Source organism: Callorhinus ursinus, unplaced genomic scaffold (assembly GCF_003265705.2).
Source record: "Callorhinus ursinus isolate GAN/ISIS: 27379988/994484 unplaced genomic scaffold, GSC_fseal_2.0 scaffold154, whole genome shotgun sequence".
NCBI lineage: Eukaryota > Metazoa > Chordata > Mammalia > Carnivora > Otariidae > Callorhinus > Callorhinus ursinus.
This window is the reverse complement of record NW_027397216.1, coordinates 64716-83972: the sequence shown is the minus strand read 5'-3', so window position 1 is coordinate 83972 and position 19257 is coordinate 64716. Positions and strand designations below refer to the sequence as shown.

The window sequence follows — 19257 nt, the reverse complement described above, 5'->3', positions numbered from 1 at the left end:
ATCACAATCTCCATATCTATTGCCTGCCTCCCAATATAGCTTTATCATATCTAATGTGTATTGTAAAAGGCATTCCAGTGATTCTGTTGTTTAACTCTGAGGACCATTTGTGCATTTATCAGGTTAGGCTAAGCTTATACTAAGCTTATGTCAGGATAGCTGCCAACCCCAAAACATCAGTGGTTTAACGCAACAAAGGTTTATTTCTCAAACTTCATGAGAATTGGGAATGGTGAGGTTCTGTTCTCCCTAGTTTCCCAGAGATCCAGACTGATCATGATATCCCTGCAACAGAGGAAAAGAGTACATGGAGATCTCACATTCATTTTTTTCCACACTGTGGTCTAGAAGTGATGTAGATCACTACTCTTCACAGTCAATTTTTTTTCATATTTCCAGCTCTTTAATTCGACAAGCAATTCCGAGAGAGGTGCCTTCTATATAGGTGACTGAACTGAGTCTCAAAGAGTGTAAGTGATTTATGCGAGGTCACATACTGATAAGGGGAAGGGCTTATATGGAAAGCTAGGTTTATCTGGCTCTAAGGCAATGATCCTTAACTAGTTTGCTTTCCTAAACAGAATGATTTGAATTTTATCTTCACCCTATTAACCAACCAATCCTTTAAGATGTCAGAATAGGGTCGCCTGGATGGCTCAGTCAGTTAAGCGTCTGCCTTCAGTTCGGGTCATGATCCCAAGATCCTGGGATGGAGTCCTGCATCGGGCTCCCTGCTCAGCGGGAAGCCTGCTTTTCCCTCTGCCTGCAGCTCCCCCTGCTTGTGCTCTCTCTCTCTCTCTGACAAATAAATAAATAAAATCTTAAAAAAAACTAAGATGTCAGAATAGTGGTAATCCTTCTTCAGATGACAGACCTAAAGAGCCACGCTTGGAATGGCATTACTTCCTCCATTATTACTGCCTTTAAAGGCATTTAATGCCAATTCACAGCTTGACAGCCTTGGCCCCCAAGTCACTGGCTATGCCTATAGTACATGTAGGTATTCAGACAGGTGGTAACTCCTGTTTTCTCCTTGAGTTGGAGGATGACATGCCTTTTTAGGCCCTCTTTGCCTGGGGTCTCCTATACTTTTGGGCATAGGATGACTCAAACATCAGAAGTACTGCACCAGGCACAATGTCCACAATAGCCAAATGATGGAAAGAGCCTAGATGTCCATCAACAGATGAATGGATAAAGAAGATGTGGTATATGTTTACAAAGGAATATTATGCAGCCATCAAAAAATGAAATCTTGCCATTTGCAACGAGATGGATGGAACTAGAGTGTATTATGTTAAGCGAAATAAGTCAATCAGAGAAAGACAAGTGTCACATGATCTCACTGATACGAGGAATTTGAGAAACAAGACAGAGGATCACAGGAGTAGGGAGGGAAAAATGAAACAAGACAAAACCAGAGAGGGAGACAAATCATAAGAGACTCTTAATCTCAGGAAACAAACTGAGGATTGCTAGAGTGGAGGGGGATGGGAGGGATGGGGTGGCTGGGTGATGGACATTGGGGAGGGTGTGTGCTATTGTGAGTGCTGTGAATTGTGTAAGACTGATAAATCACAGAACTGTACCCCTGAAACAAATAATACATTATATGTTAATTAAAAAAAAAAAAAGAAGTACTGCACCAGGCAGATACAAAACTGATGTCAGCACAAAACCACCAAAACAGGCCCAGGCACAATCAAGGCCCTTCTGGGAGTCTGAGGAAGGTTGGTTGGGTAATTGTCTTAACTGCATCCTTACTCCTATTGTTCGGGGGGCTATTTCACTGGACTCTGAGAGAAGGGTTCAACCTTTCTACTTCAAACTCAAATGATCTGGTCCAATCCAGTTGTAGCTGGCTCAGAAAGGGAACGATGCTTTAAAGTTTTATGGTATGGAGTTTAATTTCCATCCCTACAAAATTCTCCTTCATACTTCAAAGGGAAAGAGGATAGGGGAAAAAAACAAAGCTTTATAACTGACAATGAAGAGTTCTTGTCACTGGAGATTCTTGAGCCTATCACCTGTTCACATTGAGTCAACAGACAATGACCTATGTTGCTAAGGACAGTCATATAATAAAAGATAGCTACTTTGCTTCTCCCTCACTATCTTCCCAAACCCAATAACTATTTTATCCAACTACATAAACTGCAAAATAGCAATTTTTCTTAAAACCATCGGAGAACTGAGTTCACAGGGCAAACAATGATCCCAAAATCTAGAGAGAGACTTGTGAAGGGAGAAATAGGACGTGAGCATCTATTTATCTGGGATAGACACCACCAAACAACATGTAGACCAGTAAGAAAATTTAGCTAAAATTGCTAACGAATTGCTAAAGGCCGAGTGAGGGTTAGCGTGAGTGTGTGAAGTCCCTGAGGGCTGCAGACATAAAGGGCTTACACTCAGGTTTTACTCCAGAAACTTCACTAGGTGTTCCCAGGTAAGATCAGGGAGAATCTGAGAAAGCTTGATCCATAGTGCCAGCTAAGAGAAGGAGACAGCCTTCACTCAGGATGAAATTCCAACCAGACCAAACTCCCCTATTAAACAAAAGACTCAATCTGCAGGAAGGACAACAAAACCCATATCCTGAAGGCACTGGTGGAAACCCACTGCAGCCGGGGGAAAGGAAACCAAAAAACAAAAAGCTCTTTGAGGGGAGGGAGCAGGCATGTGTGCTAAGCTCAGCACTGTATCTGAAGGAGAAGCATGAACACTTGTGAAGGTTGCAGTAAGATGAAAACCTGATCAGAACATGAGAGAATGCCCGTCCCTCTCCTCAACACCACACTAACAAACATTGAGTAAAAATAACAGTGGAGGACAGCGAGAAACATATTCTTTCTGAGAAAAGCAAAGGAAAACTGCAAGGCCAACTGGAAAGACTCAAAACCAATGGGAAGAAAACATCAAACTCGGCTCACCTTCTATGCAGATTAAAGCAAACCTCCATACTAAAAACTTAGCAGGAAAGACATGTTTATCTTCAGTCATAAATTCTATTTACCTAAGTATATACTGTCTTATACAAATCCAGTTTTTGGGTAAAAATTATCAGAAATACAGAAAGACAAGAAAATAAAACATTCTGAAGAGACAAAACAATAATCAGAACCAGAATCAGATGTGACACAGGTCTTGAAACTATCAGACGGAGAATTTAAAATAACTGTGGTTGGTGTTCCACTTCTAGCATGGTGATGTGAGGAACTCTGAGAATCCACTCCCCAGTGAAATTGCTGAAAGTTTTTTTAAGATTTTATCTATTTGACACAGAACGAGAGAGAGAGAGGGAGAGAGAGAGAGTACAAGCAGGGGGAGCAGCAAGCGGAGAGGAAGAAGCAGGCTCCCCGCTGAGCAGGGAGCCTGACATGGGGCTCGATTCCAGGACCCTGGGATCATGACCTGAGCCTAAGGCACATGCCTAACCAACTGAGCCACCCAGGCACCCCTGGAAGTTATTTTTTTAATATAACCATTTAAATTCTTTGGATGTGGTCATAAGGACATACAGCAAATGAGAAAAAAAAAATATTTCTTTAAGAAAATCTACTCAAACAATAAAAACTATGAGAATCTGTGTAATTTTAACCAAGATTTTCTCCTTCTTCCCCCCGCCCCGCCCCCCCCAGCTCAGCATGATGGAAAGTACATGCCTACAAGGTACATCCAAGAGCACAGGTCTCCTCACCTCAGCTCACACCTGTAAGGGTCACATTATCTTTCTGGGAGAGAAGGAACTTTTCATCCTGCCTTGAGTTAGTTATCTGTTGCTCAGGCTAAGTTCTGGGTGAGTGTAGCTGAAAGATGGGGGCTCCCTTCTGCCCAGTCCCTATTTATCAAAAAGAAGCTCTCCCTTCAGAACAGTGTGCAAAGAATACTGGGGCCCACATTGCTTGGGAGAGGCAAGCCAAAAGGACTTGAAGGTACTGTGCATCCCCAGTCAAATGCACAGATCCTAAAGCAGGAGTGTCACTTAGAGAGAACTGTGCCACTGTGCCCATCCCTAGCTCCAGAGCCTTATATCAGAGATTTTTCCCAGTGGGAGAAGCAGGCTTTGAAACAGAGAACCCAATCCCTTCCCAAAGGAACTGTCACACAGTATAGAGAAGTTGAAGGCTAAAAGCATATAAAAAGGTGAAGATTGTGGTGAAATGCAATTAAGAAGAGGTCAGTAGATTAATGAGAGATATAACTCAGTGTCAGGCCAGTTAGTTTATCAGAATTACAGAATTAGGGAAAGAGACAACTAAGTAGAGTCTTTTTGGGGTTAAAACAAACATCAAACAATGACTTCAAAAACTACCTCTAAAAAGAGGCCCAAATGTCATACCACCAATCTATGAAACAATTTATGCCCCACTGCATTTTCAAAAACAATAGAGCAACCAACCAGCTATTAGTGGAGCTTTAAAAGTTAAGTGTGTTCAGGGAAAAAGACAGTGAGGAGGACTGACAAAACCACTTTCATCCCACAGTGACTGTGGGCATACCCAATGCGGTGCCCTCTCAGGAGCAACATAAGAGGTTTCACATAGCAGGGAAGAAATGGACATGATTAAAATAGCCAGTCACTAAACAAACAAGCAAACAACAATATTAATAAGCCCCAGAGGAAGAAGACCAGTACTCAGAGTTGCTAAAATGTATTATCTGAAAAAATTTCAAGACATGAAGAGAACCAGGAAAGTATGCCCATATATGGAGAATAAAGCAGGCAACAAAGCAGGTCTGTGAGAGTGACCAGATGTTAAATTTAACAAAAACTTCAAAGTAGCCAATATAAATATATTCATAGAATGAAAAAAACCCAGTGATTAAAGAAGTAAAGGTAGGTATGATGACAATGTTACATCAAGTAGAAAAAAAAATCAATAAAGAGATAGATATATAAAAAGAAACAAGTGGAAATTCTGAAAAGTACAGATTGAAATAAAAAATTCATGAGAGGAGCTCAACCGTAGATTTGAGCTAGCAGGAGAAAGAATTTGTAAAGTCTAAGATTCATAGATTTTATGTAATCTAAAGAAGAGAGAGAAAAAAATGAACAGAGTCTCAGAGAAATATGGAACTCCATTAATCACACCAACAATACACATAATAGGAATACCAAAAGGAGAGGGAAAAGGAGCAGAAAATAATTCAAAGAAATAATGTTTGAAAACTTCCCAAATGTAATGAAAAACATGCATTTACATCTCCAGGAAGCTCAGTGGATTTCAAGTAGGACACATGCAAGAGACTGGCAAACAGACACAACATAGTAAAAATGCAGAAAGCCAAAGACAAGGAGAAAATGTTGAACACAGCAAGAGAAAAATGACTCCTAACTTATAAGAGAACCTCAATAAGATTAAGAGCTCATTTGTCATCAAAACAATGGATGCCAGAAGGAAGGACAACATATTCAAACTGCTCAAAGATACAAACTGTTAACTAGCAATCTTATATTTACCATATATATCTTTCAAAAATGAAGGCAAAATAAAGACATACTCAGATAAAAAAAAAAGAATCTGTTGCTAGCATACCTACCTTACAAAAAATATGAAAGAAAGTTCTCTAGTTCTGAAAGTGAATAACCCCAGACAGTAATTTGAATCCATGAAAAAATAAGCACACATACAAGTAATTATGTAATTATAAAAGACAGTACAAATGCATATTTTTCCCTTTCCTTCTCTTAACTGATTTTGAAAAGGAACTGTTTAAAACAATACATTTGTAATATGTTGTTTGAGTCTATAACATATAGAATAGAAATGTATCTGCCAATAAAAGCACAAAGGAGGTGGGTGGGGGCAAAGCTGTATTGGGCTAAGGATATGAATCCGTAAGGTAACAGAAGAAATGAAGAGGAAATGAAGAGGACCAGAAGAGAACCAGATAAATAAGCTAACATAATTCTATGGATATATACTTATTATGCTTTTTGCATCTTCCATAAAAGACACAAAGTTATGTAAAGTAATAATGACAACAATGGATAGGTTTAAAACATTTTTTGATGTAATCTGTATAACAATATTCCTACAATAAGTGGAAAAATGGAATAGAACTGTATGGGAATTATGTTTCTATATCTTACTGGAATTTAGTTAATATAAATATGAAATAGATCCTGGTAAATTAAGATGTATATGCCAAGTCCTGGGACAATCACAAGAGAAACACCTCAAAAATATGTAATGAAAACATCATTAAAGAAATTAAAATCCTTTATTAAAATATATTCAATTAATGTAAAGAAAAAGAAGGAAAGGAAGAATAGAGGAACAAAAATACATGAGACATATGATAGACAAAAAGTGAATTGGCAGAAATAATTCCAATTATATCAATAATAACATTAAATGTGAATGAATTAAACAACTCAAATGAAAGGCAGAGATTGTCAGACCAAATTTTAAAAAGTTCCAACTCTGTGCTGTTTACAGGAGACACACTTTAGATTCACAAATAGATTGAAAGCAAAAGGAAGAAAAAGTAGATATCATGAAAACCTGAGGCACTGTGTGATAGATGCATGCCCTAACCTCACTGAAAGGGTGGGGGAAAAAGAGCTGACCAAGTTGCTTTAGAAAGCAGTGTTTCGGCTGTATGTTGTAAAGCTCAAGACAAAAAGAGCTGTACATAAGTTCCGTGCTCTGGCTGGGAAATTTGTTTCTTACAGGGATAGATGATAACAATTCTGAAATTACTCCAACTGTATACTAAGGTTAAATAAATAAGTAAATAAATCATATATAAGGAGAACCAGGTTTCTCACTGTCAGTGACAGAAGTTAAAAATAAGTGGAGGGGTGGGGGCGCCTGGGTGGCTCAGTTGGTTAAGTGACTGCCCTCGGCTCAGGTCATGATCCTGGAGTCCCGGGATCGAGTCCCACATCGGGCTTCCTGCTCAGCAGGGAGTCTGCTTCTCCCTCTGACCCTCTTTCCCTCTCGTGCTTTCTCTCTCTCATTCTCTCTCTCTCAAATAAATAAATAAAATCTTTAAAAAAAAATAAGTGGAGGGAGTGCCTGGGTGGCTCAGTCAGTTAAGTGGCCAACCCTTGATTTTGGGTCAGGTGATGATCTTAAGGTCATGAGATTGAGCCCCGCATCAGGGTCCCCACTCAGTGGAGTGTCTGCTTGAGATTCCCTCTCTCTCTCTCCCACTGTTCCTCCCCGACACACATACTCTCTCTCTCCCTCTCTGAAATAAATACATAGGATCTTAAAAAAAAATAAGTGGAGAGATTAGAGAGTCTGGCTGGCTCAGTTAGAAGAGCATGCGACTCTTGATCTTGGGGTTGTGAGTTTGAGCTCCAGTGGGTGTAGAGATTACTTAAATAAAAATAATAAATGGAGAGAAAGCTAAATGGATACCTGTCATAATGGATAAAAGTCACATGTATAAGTATGAACTTATGTGGCGGGGGAAGGGAGAGGAAGGGAGGGATAGAGAAGGAAAAAGATACAGACATAATAAATAAATGTAGGTATGTGTTTATACAAACCATGTTTAGCATACATACATCTCCTTGCTCTATCAGCTAAGAAGTCCTAGAACCAATGACACTCCAGTAGCAACAAAAATATCTTGCATTCAGATCTTAATTACTAAATATGATTATCCAATAAAAGTAACCAAGACTGCTTGGAGAAATGGCTGATTATTGGGTTGGAAAAAAGGAAAATACAAAATGAATCTGGAACATCTTGTAGTACCAGAAAGCAAGGAAGCAGGAAAAGGATGAGGGTATGCCAACCTGAAAGAGCCCCTAATGACCAAGACTGGAATAATCTGGGCAAAATAATAATAATAATAATAATAATGATCATATTGAATTATAACCCCCAAAATTTAAAAATTCATTAGGGGTGCCTTGGGGGCTCAGTTGGTTAAGTGTCCAACTCTTGATTTGGACTCAGGTCATGATCCCAGGGTCGTGAGATAGAGCCCCATATTGGGGTCCACACCCAGTGTGGATTAAGATTCTCTCTTTCCCTCTCCCTCTGCCCCTCACCCACCTCTTAAAAATGTTTTTAATAAAAAAAAATTCATGAGTCATACTGATAGAAACAAGTAGTTGTATCAGTAAATAAATGGGGCAGGGGAGGACAAATCTTCCTTACAGAATAATTTGGAAGTATTGAATGTAGAAGGAAATGAGTAAAACAAAAATTTAGTATCAGAACATCACTGTAATAATCACTGCAGGCAAAATCCACAAAATATTTGCAAAGTTTCAAATTATCTGACCCCAAATATTTATTACTATGGTTGTTTCAAACACATATCCACAAATTCTTTGATACTCCTCCCTCCAGGAGATAGAACTTAATTCCCCTCTTTAATGTGAGCTAGACTTAGTAACTTGCTTCTAACAAATAGAGTACAGAAGGGAAAAACAATAACTTTACAAGTAGTGGAGAAACGCAGCAGACATCATCTTAGCCAAGTGATCAAAATTAACTTCACCAGTGATCAATCATGTTGATATCATGTAACCCCAATATTGTGATGAAAAGGGTATTTCACCCTCGTGATATTCTTCCCCCAAACCAGTAACTCCAGTCTCATTATGAGAAAAATATCAGACAAATCCAAATTGAGGAACATTCTACAAAATACCTCACTCTTCAAAAGTGTCAAGGTCATGAAAAATAAGGGAACACTGAGAAACTGTCACAGAGTAGAGAAGACTAAAAAAACATGTTAACTAAGTGCAACTTTGTATCCTCATTGAATCCTGGAACAGAAAAAGGACCTTGGTAGGCAACCTGGAGAAATCTGAATAAAGTCTGTAATTTAGTTGGTAGTATTGCACAAAAGTTAATTTCTTTGTTTTTATAAACATAGCATAATTATTAGGCAAAGCTGGGCATAGGGTATATGGAAATGCTTTGTACTCTCTTTAAAACTCTTCTTTAGAACTAAAATGATTTCAAAACATAAAGTTTAAAGAAATACACCAGGCTGAGTTTCAAGAACCCATAATAAAACTCTCTTAATGAATGAAAGTGACTGAACAGTTGAAAGAAACTGAAATGTCATTACATGAACTCATTATTCAGGGAGAAAGGGAGAATTTGACAGACTGCGGTTGACAGCAATTGCTGAAAAAATTAAACCATTCCATGTTATCCCAGAAAACTGGAACTACTTAATAAACTAGTTGTGTGCATATATATATATATGTATTTATTATGTGTATGTGCATGAAGCAGTATTCTTTAAATACTGATCTGCCACTTCCTTCATTCAAAAAATACAATTTTCATATAATTCAATGTCACTCATATGCGCATTGTTTCATTCCTTTTTATATCTGCACAATTTCCACAGTATGGATAATTTCTTCAGTCATTACCATATCAGTCCACATTTAAATTGTTTCCACCAACTTAATGTTCCAACACTGGAATGGTTACAAAGTTGAACCAGATAAAAGTTTTTGTGCTGATGGCATTTTCAGATAAGTGAGGGACACAAGGTGGAAAGCCAACGAAACAGGGTGAAAAATGTTAGGCTGGGAAAGTACAGGGTCTAAAGGATAATGTAGAACAGGCAAGCAAGGCAGCATCAAGAGGCCAGCACAGACTTTCTTTTCATTATCAATTTAATTTTTAAAAGCACTCAGCTGGGGAGCCTGGGTGGCTCAGTCGGTTAAGCCTCTGCCTTTAGCTCAGGTCATGATCCCAGGGTCCTGGGATCGAGCCCTGCATCGGGCTCCCTGCTGAGCAGAGAGTCTGCTTCTCCTTCTCCCTCTGCCTCTCCCCCTGCTTATGCTCTCTCTCTCTCTCTCTCTCTCTCTCTCTCTCTATGTGTCAAATAAATAAATAAAATCTTTAAAAAAATAAATAAAAGCACTCAGCCTACAGCAAGGGCACTCTCTCCCCAACTCAGCTTCTGCCACAGGAAAAAGTTGCCTGGCCCAAGCTTTAGTACAGCTGAAGGGTGCCTCCCCTGAATCCAACAAGAGGTTCTACATAGATGCGGATCTCAAGGCTTAATTACACAAAGCCATCTAGAGAATCTAGCTGAGGTGGATTTTAAGCATACTGTCACATATTAAAAGTCTAAGCAGTCCAGCCCAAGGACTCCTGTTCCTGCGGCCAACGTGGATACCACGAGGACATTTGGAATGGTAGGGGTTATGACACGGCATCTCAGGTTCACAGCAATTTGTCATAAGCATTATGCCCAGATAACTCAAAACTTTTCGCCACCATTATCCACAATGGGTGTAGTAGTATTTAGCTATGAGTTCAGGAAGTGGGCAGAATCTCATCGGGAAGGGAGGAAAAGAATCATAGAAGTTGTGCTTTGAGTTCAGTTCATTTGCTTGGACGTGGCCAATTGCTATTCTGAATAGTTTATGAAACTTTTGAAACTTATCCATGCCAAATTTCCAAATATCAGGGAACATAGTAGGGAGGGATGGTAGAAGAGTTTACTTTCTGAAACAGATACAGTGTAATTGGAAATCAGGTTTTCGTGTTCTACTTATCAGGACAGGAGTGGACTACCCTCCGTAGAACAAAGGCCTATTGTGTTGTATTTACTTGTGCTCTGAAAGGGCAAATCATCTTAGATGGTGGCCACTTGGGTCCACACTATGCAGCCAAACCTTTGGATCTGGAGCAGATTTTGCCATGCTGGGAATGATGTTTGCAACCCATATAGAATATGCTAGAGAAGTGAGGGAGAGGAATAGCTGTCTCAAGCTCTGCTATGGGATGAGCTTTGAAACAGCAATGAAGAAATATGCAGGAGGAATTGCTAAATATGGAGGCTCAGAACAAAACACTATGGAAGTGATTTCTAAAGGGAACATAGAAAACAATTTTCTGGATATCACAATCTTGTATAAGAGCTCCTGGCTGCTAAAATGCTTCCTCCTGTCTTCTCCCCTCATACCACCTGAAGGACCTTGGGTTTTGTTGCTATCCCTAGTGCCCTCTTGGTGCACGAAAACAGGACATTGATTAGGTCAGAAGCTTGGGGTGTCTACTTTCTAGAATTCATGTCTTTGTTGTTAAAATTAGTATGTGCACCTTTTTCATTTCTTTTTAAAAATAGTTTTTACTTTCATATAATGCTATTGTCTTCAAAAATCTACTTATATTTAAAAGCTACTGTGACTAACTTAATTTTAAGGATAGCTACGTGTTATATTGATGCACTGAAATTGCTCAGGGACAATAAAGGTAAAAGCTTGTATGATCTGGCTGTCAGGTGTGTAACAGTGAGGTGACTGATCTCTCTCTTGTGAGTATTTAGGAAAACGGGGTCAATATTCTCTATTGATAGCTCCATAAAAATGGTATTAAAGTTGCTCTGACTACATGTAAGCAGAATAAGCAGAGGAGGGGACAATGAAATTTCTGCCCTAATTTTTGTGCAGACAAAAAGAAGTTTCATCTCTGAGTCAATCTGCAAACAGCTCCTTCTGAAACTCAGAGATTTCTGGGAGACGTGCCTTTAAAAATCATAAAAGCCCCTCAAGCAGCATGTGAGCTGGAGCCTGACTCACCACAACCCCATTTTCAACCCATCTCTGACCATCTGCCTGGTTAGATATGCCCTTCCCCTAAACTCACAGGAAAGGGCAAAGGTAAAAGGCAGCCTTTCCTAAGGGCAATATGAGGGGTGCAGACCGTTGTGCAGCATGGATAGGGAAGGGAGAGATCACTTCCCAGTGGGGTGGCTTTAGAGGCTGGGTGAGGAAGTCTGGGCTCCTAAGAATGAGCGGGACCAGGATCTAGGAGGAAGTGGAGGGCTATCACAAGGAAAAAAAATGGCCTGTAAGGACAGAGAGAAGAAGGCATACCTCGGGCACTGTGAGTGAGGGTTGCTTTTTTTTTTTTAAAGATTTTATTTATTAATTTGACAGAGAGAGACACAGTGAGAGAGGGAACACAAGCAGGGGGAGTGGGAGAGGGAGAAGCAGGTTTCCCGCCGAGCAGGGAGCCCCGATGCGGATCAATCCCAGGACCCTGGGATCATGACCTGGGCTGAAGGCAGACGCTTAAGGACTGAGCCACCCAGATGCCCCATGAGTGAGGGTTCCTTTTGATGTGGTAGAGAAACATATGACAAAGCTGGGAACATGTGTCCTCAGGCTCAATTCACATCAATGTTGAATGTCAGGAAGAGTAAAGTAGGATTTACTTCTCTGATGGTGGGGTTGCCCACCAGGGCCTTCGAGTAGGAAAATAACAAGTTTTAAGAATAAGGAAGAGTAGGGCGCCTGGGTGGCTCAAATGGTTAAGCGTCTGCCTTTGGCTCAGGGCATGATCCCAGAGTTCTGGGATCGAGTCCTGCATCGGGCTCCCTGCTCAGTGCAGAGCCTGCTTCTCCCTCTGCCTCTGCCATTCTCTCTGCCATTCCCTCTGCTTGTGCTCTTCTGTCTATCTCTCTGTCAAATAAGTAAATAAAATCTTTAAAAAAGAATAAGGAAGAGTAAAGTTTAATTTGATGGTAACGTGTAAGGTAAATTGGAGAGGGAGGCACTGAAGGCAGATAGGTCAGAGAAGGAGTTCCCCTGACAGTCAGGCCTGAGACAGTCAGGTCCTAAACCTGTACACATATGTATATAGCAGCTCTCTTCACAATTACTCAAAACTAGGAACAACTTAGATGTCCTGTGGGTAAATGGACAAATAAACTGGAACATTCTTCTAACAGAACACTACTTAGCAAAAAGCAAAGAATGAGCTATTGCTACATGAAACGGCTTAAATAACTTTCCCGGGCATTATGCTGAGTGAAAGAAGCCTCTAAATGTGATATATTGTAGATTTCTTTTAGGTAACATTCTGAAAAAGACAAAACTATAGGAATTGGGAATAGATCAGTGGTTGCCAGAGTTCAGAGAAGGGGGTAAGATATGACTACAAAGGGGAAGCATGAGGGAGTTTTATTGGAGGGGGTGATTGAACTGCATCCTGATTGTGGTGGTGATTACACAAATCTATACATTTGTTAAACTTCACAGAACTGTACACACGGAAAAGGGCCAATTTTATTGTATGATAATAATTTTTAAAAAGTCAGAGTTGTCCCCCATTAAATGTAATATCAGAAAAGAATGAATGGAAACATTTTGTGGTAGTTAAGGATCACATCGTTACAATTCATTGGCTATATTTACATTGAAAATTCTCTCTTGGATAATAGAAAATGTATTCCTCAAGGGTGGGATAAATTCTTGATGCTTAAATATAAATGATAAACATTAAGTCAGCAAAAATATTTATTTTTTGAACCCTTCCTTCCCTATGGCAGGCTTTGTTTTTGGCTGCCGCATCCCACCGTGACCATCCTAGACAAAAGATCCCTCACTTCCTCCTTCTCCTGATTCTCCAGCTGGCTGCATTGGCCAGGATGCCATTTCTGGCAACAACACACTTCTAAGTACCAGTGGATTATGGGTTGTTGGGATATCAGTTTCCTCTTTTAACTAATATTTTTTTTTTGCAGCAATGATGTTCTCTCTGCTTCTGATCATAACAATTATGAATGTTGATAGTTCTCTTTTTTAATGGAACAAAGTGAATGATACCAGACTATCTCAAGAGTGCCATGAATGAATGAAAATTCTACCTGCTAATAAGCCTCACACCAAATGGTGAGATACAGAGTACTCTCTCCTTTCTGAAGGCTTTGTGAGTGTATGAAAGCTATTTTCCCACATATTTATTTGAGTTCCAAAATAAAGTTCACTCTGAGGAAAGCAGGCTCTTCTGGGGACTCATCTGATTAACAAGGCATCAGATCCTAGAGGACATAAGAGGTCTGTCTGAAGCCTATTTGAAACCCAAGTGGAAGCCATCCAGCAGTCATCAATGAAAAGGTCAGACATCTAACAGTTGATAACTTTAGTTCAGCCAGAGAAAGAAAAAGTAGTGGATTACTTATATAAAATGGCTAACAAGAGAAAAGCGGGCTCCTTCCCACAGATTAACCTGGAAGTCAGCTTTTTTTTTTAAAGGTGCTCTTTTAATATGATGTAAATTTTTTTTTTCTAACACATCAATGTGTTGTGAGAACTGTCATTTCATTTGTAGCCATTAGGAAACTTTTCCAAAGTCTTAAAAATTGATAAAAACTATTTTGCCTCCAGATTGTGTCAGATATTATGTGGCATCTCTTTTTAAAACATCATTGTAAAGCATCATGATCATTTAATATCATGCTTAAAACATGAAAAAATTCAAGAAAACTAGTAAAAAAAAAATTCCACACTCTCATTCCTACATTCTTTTCTAGTCGCCTCTACCCCCACCCCTCCCCCCATCTACCACCTTCGCCCATTTTAATGCTAGATGGGACTCCTGGGGAAATGGTGGACTGTAGGTCTTGGGGGAGGAGGGGAGGTGGGCAAATTCGAAGCAGAGAGAGAAAGAGATAATTCCCCAACGAAGGAGAAATGGTCGATTAACCCCTAAAGGCTGATCCTCCCTGGCAATCCAAGAAAGGCGAATTGCAACTGCAGGGAGAAGATACCAGTTCTATTGTCTCTGATTGGCAAATACGAAAAAAGATTGACAGTATCAAGTGGAGGGAATGCAGGGGGCGGGCTGCAGTGTTAAATGGGAGGGGTCACTGAAGACTGGAGCTCATTGATGACGCGACCCTCACGTGACCAGGAGTCGACGTGTGCAGAAGTCCTTATAGTCCAGGGCCTGTTTCCCTGTAGCAGCTCCGTATTGCTGGAGAAGGAGAAAAGTGATTCGGATCTCTTCAGGTCAGTGTAAAAGCGGGCGCTGCCTTGGGGACCCTCGGGTCTAGGAGCCAGAGAGCAGTAGCCAGGCGGGGTCACCACTGTTTTCCCAACATTAGAGCCCGCCAAACTCCCATTTTTGTGCAGGAAATTTGGGGCTGTTTGGTGGGGGTCGGGGTGGAGACGGAGAAGGGTAGCCAATTGAGGGTCCCTAGAGAGAGCGAGAGAGAGACAATTTGGGAAATAACTTGGCGTCTCCCACTCCCTGCTTGCAGGGAACCGGTGGGCACGGCGCGGGGGGGGGGGGGGGCGGGGTTGCCTTAAAAGGAAGGAAAGGATGAGGACGTGGGACAACTTCAGACGAACAAGGCCTAGAATCGTGAAAGGGACCGGTAATTAAGGTACTGGCCTGCTCGCTCAGCAAGCACTCCTCTCGGTCTGCAGGACTCTTTGGTCTTTTGGGCGCGACACAAATCGAGTGAGGGAAGGAGGCAGGAAAATCCCCTGGATCCCTGCAGGTCAGTGTAAGGGTGCAATCGCCTCACGTACCTTCGGGTGGGGGTGGGGGTGCGGGTGGGAGTGGGAGTGGGAGTGCGTGGATGACACCAAAGCACATCCTGGGGTCGCCACAGCCTCTCCCCATCCGGATTAAGCGCTGGAGGCCTTTGCAGAGCCTGCAGCGGAAATGGGGCGGGGGCGGGGGAGGCTGGAGAGACGTGGAAGGGGGAGGGGAGGCTAGAGACTGCACCAGCAGATCTCAGGTGAGTGGCGGGAGGCTGGGACTGCCTGGGAAAGCCCGAGAGGGCGGGAATATTGGAGACCAGCGTCTAAGGAGGGGGTTAATTGCTTCCGCGCTGCTCCCGTTTCTGGGCTAGGAGAGGCCTGTAAGCAGGGCCTGCTGGGAAATGGTGGGCTGGAGCGGGAGGAGGGAAGATGGAGCTGGAGCGAGAGGGGGAGGGAAGGGAGGTGGAGGAAGGGGTGGAGTCAGGGGAGTTCGGAGCCTGAGGACCTAGCCTTCTCTAGTTGGAAAACTTTGACAATTAGGGATCTGAATGAGAAGAGGCAAATCTCTCTGGGAACCCATACTTTGGCTGCCTGTCTGTCTGGCATCTAGTTGTTTCGTTTCCTTGTTTTCCAGGATTAATTTATTCAAAAGAAATAACAGAAAAATACTCAACATGCAAAAGTCTTGTGAAGAAAATGAAGGAAAACCACAGAACATGCCAAAGACCGAGGCCGACCGCCCTTCGGAAGATGTACCACAGGAGGCGGAAGGAAATCCTCAACCTTCCGAAGAAGGTGTAAGCCAGGAAGCAGAAGGAAATCTTGGAGGAGGGCTGACCCAGCCTGGCCAGGGGTTTAAAGAGGACACTCCTGTGAGGCATTTGGACCCTGAAGAAATGATAAGAGGAGTAGATGAGTTGGAAAGGCTTAGGGAAGAGATAAGAAGAGTAAGAAACAAGTTTGTGATGATGCATTGGAAGCAAAGACATTCACGCAGCCGTCCTTACCCTGTGTGCTTTAGGCCTTGAATTCTTTTTTTGTCTGATATTAAAATCTGGCCCCTGCTTTCTTTCTGTTAGCGTTTTCTGATGTATCTTTGACCTTCGTTTTACTTTAATCATCTGGTGGAATTTTGTTTTAGGTAGTTTCCTTGTTATCAGCATCTCACTGGATTTTGTATTTTGACCCATTCTCCAGGTCTGTTTTTCAATTGGAAAGTTTCACACATTTGCATGAAAATATATTCATTATATATTGTGAAGTAAAACATAACAGGTTACAAAGCGATATATTTAGTATCAGCTCATATATGTAGAATTAAATCCCAAATTTGTGTGTGCGTGTGTGCGTGTGTGTATACATACATATATCAGAAACGTAACTGCTTATTTCTGTGTGGCGTTAGCTTTTTTCCTTTTGCTTATATGTATTTTTTCATGAACACATGTCACACACACACGAAGAATTAAAGTTTTATAAGTAAGAGTTAAATAATTTGCAACCAGCTTCTAAGGGCAATGGGGGCACCTAAACTCTTGATGGAAGAACTATTAAAAAAAATGTAAACCTCGTTACCTCTGGATCTCTTAGCCAGAGGAATAAAACTGGCAATTATTACAGATATACTTGCTTAAGACTCTGTCTTTTTCACGGGGAAAACATTTGCCTCGCAGGGCTGCTGTCAGGAAGAAAGGTGACTCCTTTGGTTACCCTTTGTGCATACAGAACCCCAACCCACCATAGAGCATCAGTTATTGGAGGGAGGGCCCTGACATGACTTCCCTGTGCTCAGGAACAAGTCCATTAGGAGGCAGGGCCCTGGGGGCTTCATGCCAGTCAACTGCTGTAGAGCCCCACGCTCCTCCTCCCTGGGGTTCTGCCCTTTGCTCTCTGCTGTCCCTCGCTGCTCCTGGTGCACCGGAGTCCTCGGGTGCCAAAACCCACTCACTTTCCTGGACTCCCCAGTGGGTCGAACCCCTGTTCTGTCTTCTGAAGCCTCTCTGCTTCATAGTGACCCTTCACACAGGTGAGACGGCTTGGGCCATGCTGCCTTTCAGGGTTCTTAGCAAAACAGCCCCTTCTGTTTCTAATCCCAGGACCCCTCTAAATAGGAGTCAGACATGATGAGGCCGTTTTGGGAGTTGGACCAAGGTACAAGTTTGAATTAAAAAAAAAAAAACGGTTGCCTTAGGTCTAAGGACTAAGGTTTTGTCTTCCTTCTCTGGTGAGATAATCGGTGCATGAAGGTTCCTGGCAGGCCTGCCCTACTGGTTCAGAAAACTGCATATCCATAAGTTGCACACAATAAGGATAACAGATCTAAGGGAATAGTCCCCTTCACCCTATCCCATCCCAAGTTAAAACATGAAAGAAAAAAAAAACTTGCAAAGGCACTAAGAACTATAAATCTAGAAGAAAGGCTATTATGTAAATGTTAGGAATTGTATTTATTTCCCCTATAGAACAAAAACTTTGCCTCCTGATACTCCTACGTACTTGTGTTTAACTGAGACCTGTTTTAATATTTAATTGGTTTCTTGATTTAATTATTACTAAGGAGCTGGTGTTATCCACATTTTGCTGTTGACTCAATAGTCTTCCACAAGTTTTTTATTTCTCTAACATTATGGCAAGCATTTCCAAAAAGAAAGTGCATGAAATAGATTGCTCTCCAAATGTTTCATCAAAGTCTTGCATCATCACCTGCATTAGAACCACCTTGGGGAGCATCTTTAAAATACTGATTTCTGGGAATGCCTGGGTGGCTCAGTCTGTTAAGTGTCTGCCTTCAGCTCAGGTCATGATCCCGGGGTCCTGGGATCAAGTCCCACATTGGGCTCCTTGCTCAGTGGGAGCCTGCTTCTCCCCCCCCCCTTGCTGCTTGTACTCTCTCTCTCTCTGACAAAATCTAAAAAAAAATAAAATACTGATTTCTGGGGCCCACCCTAGGATTTGCCGACTGGAGGTGGGCTATAGAAGTAACAGCAAGCTCCTCTAGGTGATTATGATGCACATTGCAGCATGAGGATGACTGGTATATACAGTATGCTTTCCATTATTACAAATATGAACTTTAATTAGAAGACAATATTGGTGAATGTTTACTGAAATTCAGAAGGCCTATAACCGTGTTTATCTTTTTAACTATGAAAAGACTGACAGATTTATACATAGCATTTGAAAGATTTCCTTTAATAAAGAAATACAAGATAAAAAGATGAGGGAATGTAATATTAGATGCACTTTTCTTGACAACACCATGTTTGGCCATGCATTCACTCCTTCCAATATGAGTAAAATGTATTCAAGTTCTCTTTTTGTGATCACACAAAATGGTGAGCCAGTCCTATGCCCTTTGGCTTTGTTTTCATTTTTTCCATTGTGTGATGTCATTTTGGGGGATCTTCATGTCTTCAGACCATTCTTCAAGGTTGCAACAGCCTGATGGGTGCCAATTGGGCTGGACTCTTGTTGGAGTGAGCTGAAATTCCAGGGACTAACTGTACCAGTTTGACAAGACAGGATGAATCCATTCTTCTGGTGCTCAGAGGGCTGGTGCTCAGTTAGGCTGTGGAAGGGCTCACTTAAGCCACACTGCTCCTCAGGGTGGGTCTGACTATGGTTTCCCTGCTCCAGCCTGCAGCAGGCACAGACTCTCCTAACCTGATGAATGGCCTGTCCTGAACATAGTTGGAAGACAACTGTCCTCGTTGCAGGTCAGAGCACTTTGCCTTTCCTTTCTTCTCCCTTTCTCTTTTGCGGAACTTTGTGTGAGGGAAGAGATAAAGCCCCAAAGATTCCTAACTGGAAACATGGGTCATGATAGTCTTCGGCTAAGCAATTGTATGAACTGGGTCTGACCAGGTAACTTGGAGATAAAGCAAAAGAGGCTGACCCTTCTCTCAGAGTCCAGTGAAGGAACTCCCAAAACAATTGAAGTGAAAATGAGGACAGATCTCAGACAAGACCTCCCTCATTCCTCTCCCACCTACCTTGCTCAGACTCCCAGAAGGGCCTCTGTTGGTACCTTT

General features: G+C 41.5%; 1 protein-coding gene across 2 annotated transcripts; it reads left to right on the top strand.

Moving 5' to 3' along the window:
- Window positions 1–14591: 14591 nt before the first annotated feature.
- Window positions 14592–16847, top strand: TCEAL8 (transcription elongation factor A like 8). Of its 2 annotated transcripts, XM_025855362.2 has the most exons (3): window positions 14606–14746; window positions 15167–15240; window positions 15861–16847. In XM_025855362.2, exon 3 carries the CDS (start codon window positions 15901–15903, stop codon window positions 16252–16254), a length of 354 nt encoding a protein of 117 aa, XP_025711147.1. In that variant the 5' UTR covers window positions 14606–14746; window positions 15167–15240; window positions 15861–15900; the 3' UTR covers window positions 16255–16847. The 2 variants fall into 2 exon arrangements, with proteins under 2 accessions (XP_073746533.1, XP_025711147.1); XM_073890432.1 differs by lacking the exon at window positions 15167–15240 and having other exon boundaries at window positions 14592–14746.
- The last annotated feature ends 2410 nt before the right edge of the window (window positions 16848–19257 follow it).

What these genes read in the sequence shown, in the direction of transcription:
- TCEAL8 (XM_073890432.1), top strand. Translation starts at nt 14,592, where the DNA reads ATGGGAGGGGTCACTGAAGACTGGAGCTCATTGATGACGCGACCCTCA. An exon ending in AGTGATTCGGATCTCTTCAG is followed by an intron (nt 14,747 to 15,860) that starts GTCAGTGTAAAA and finishes CTTGTTTTCCAG; the next exon opens with GATTAATTTATTCAAAAGAA.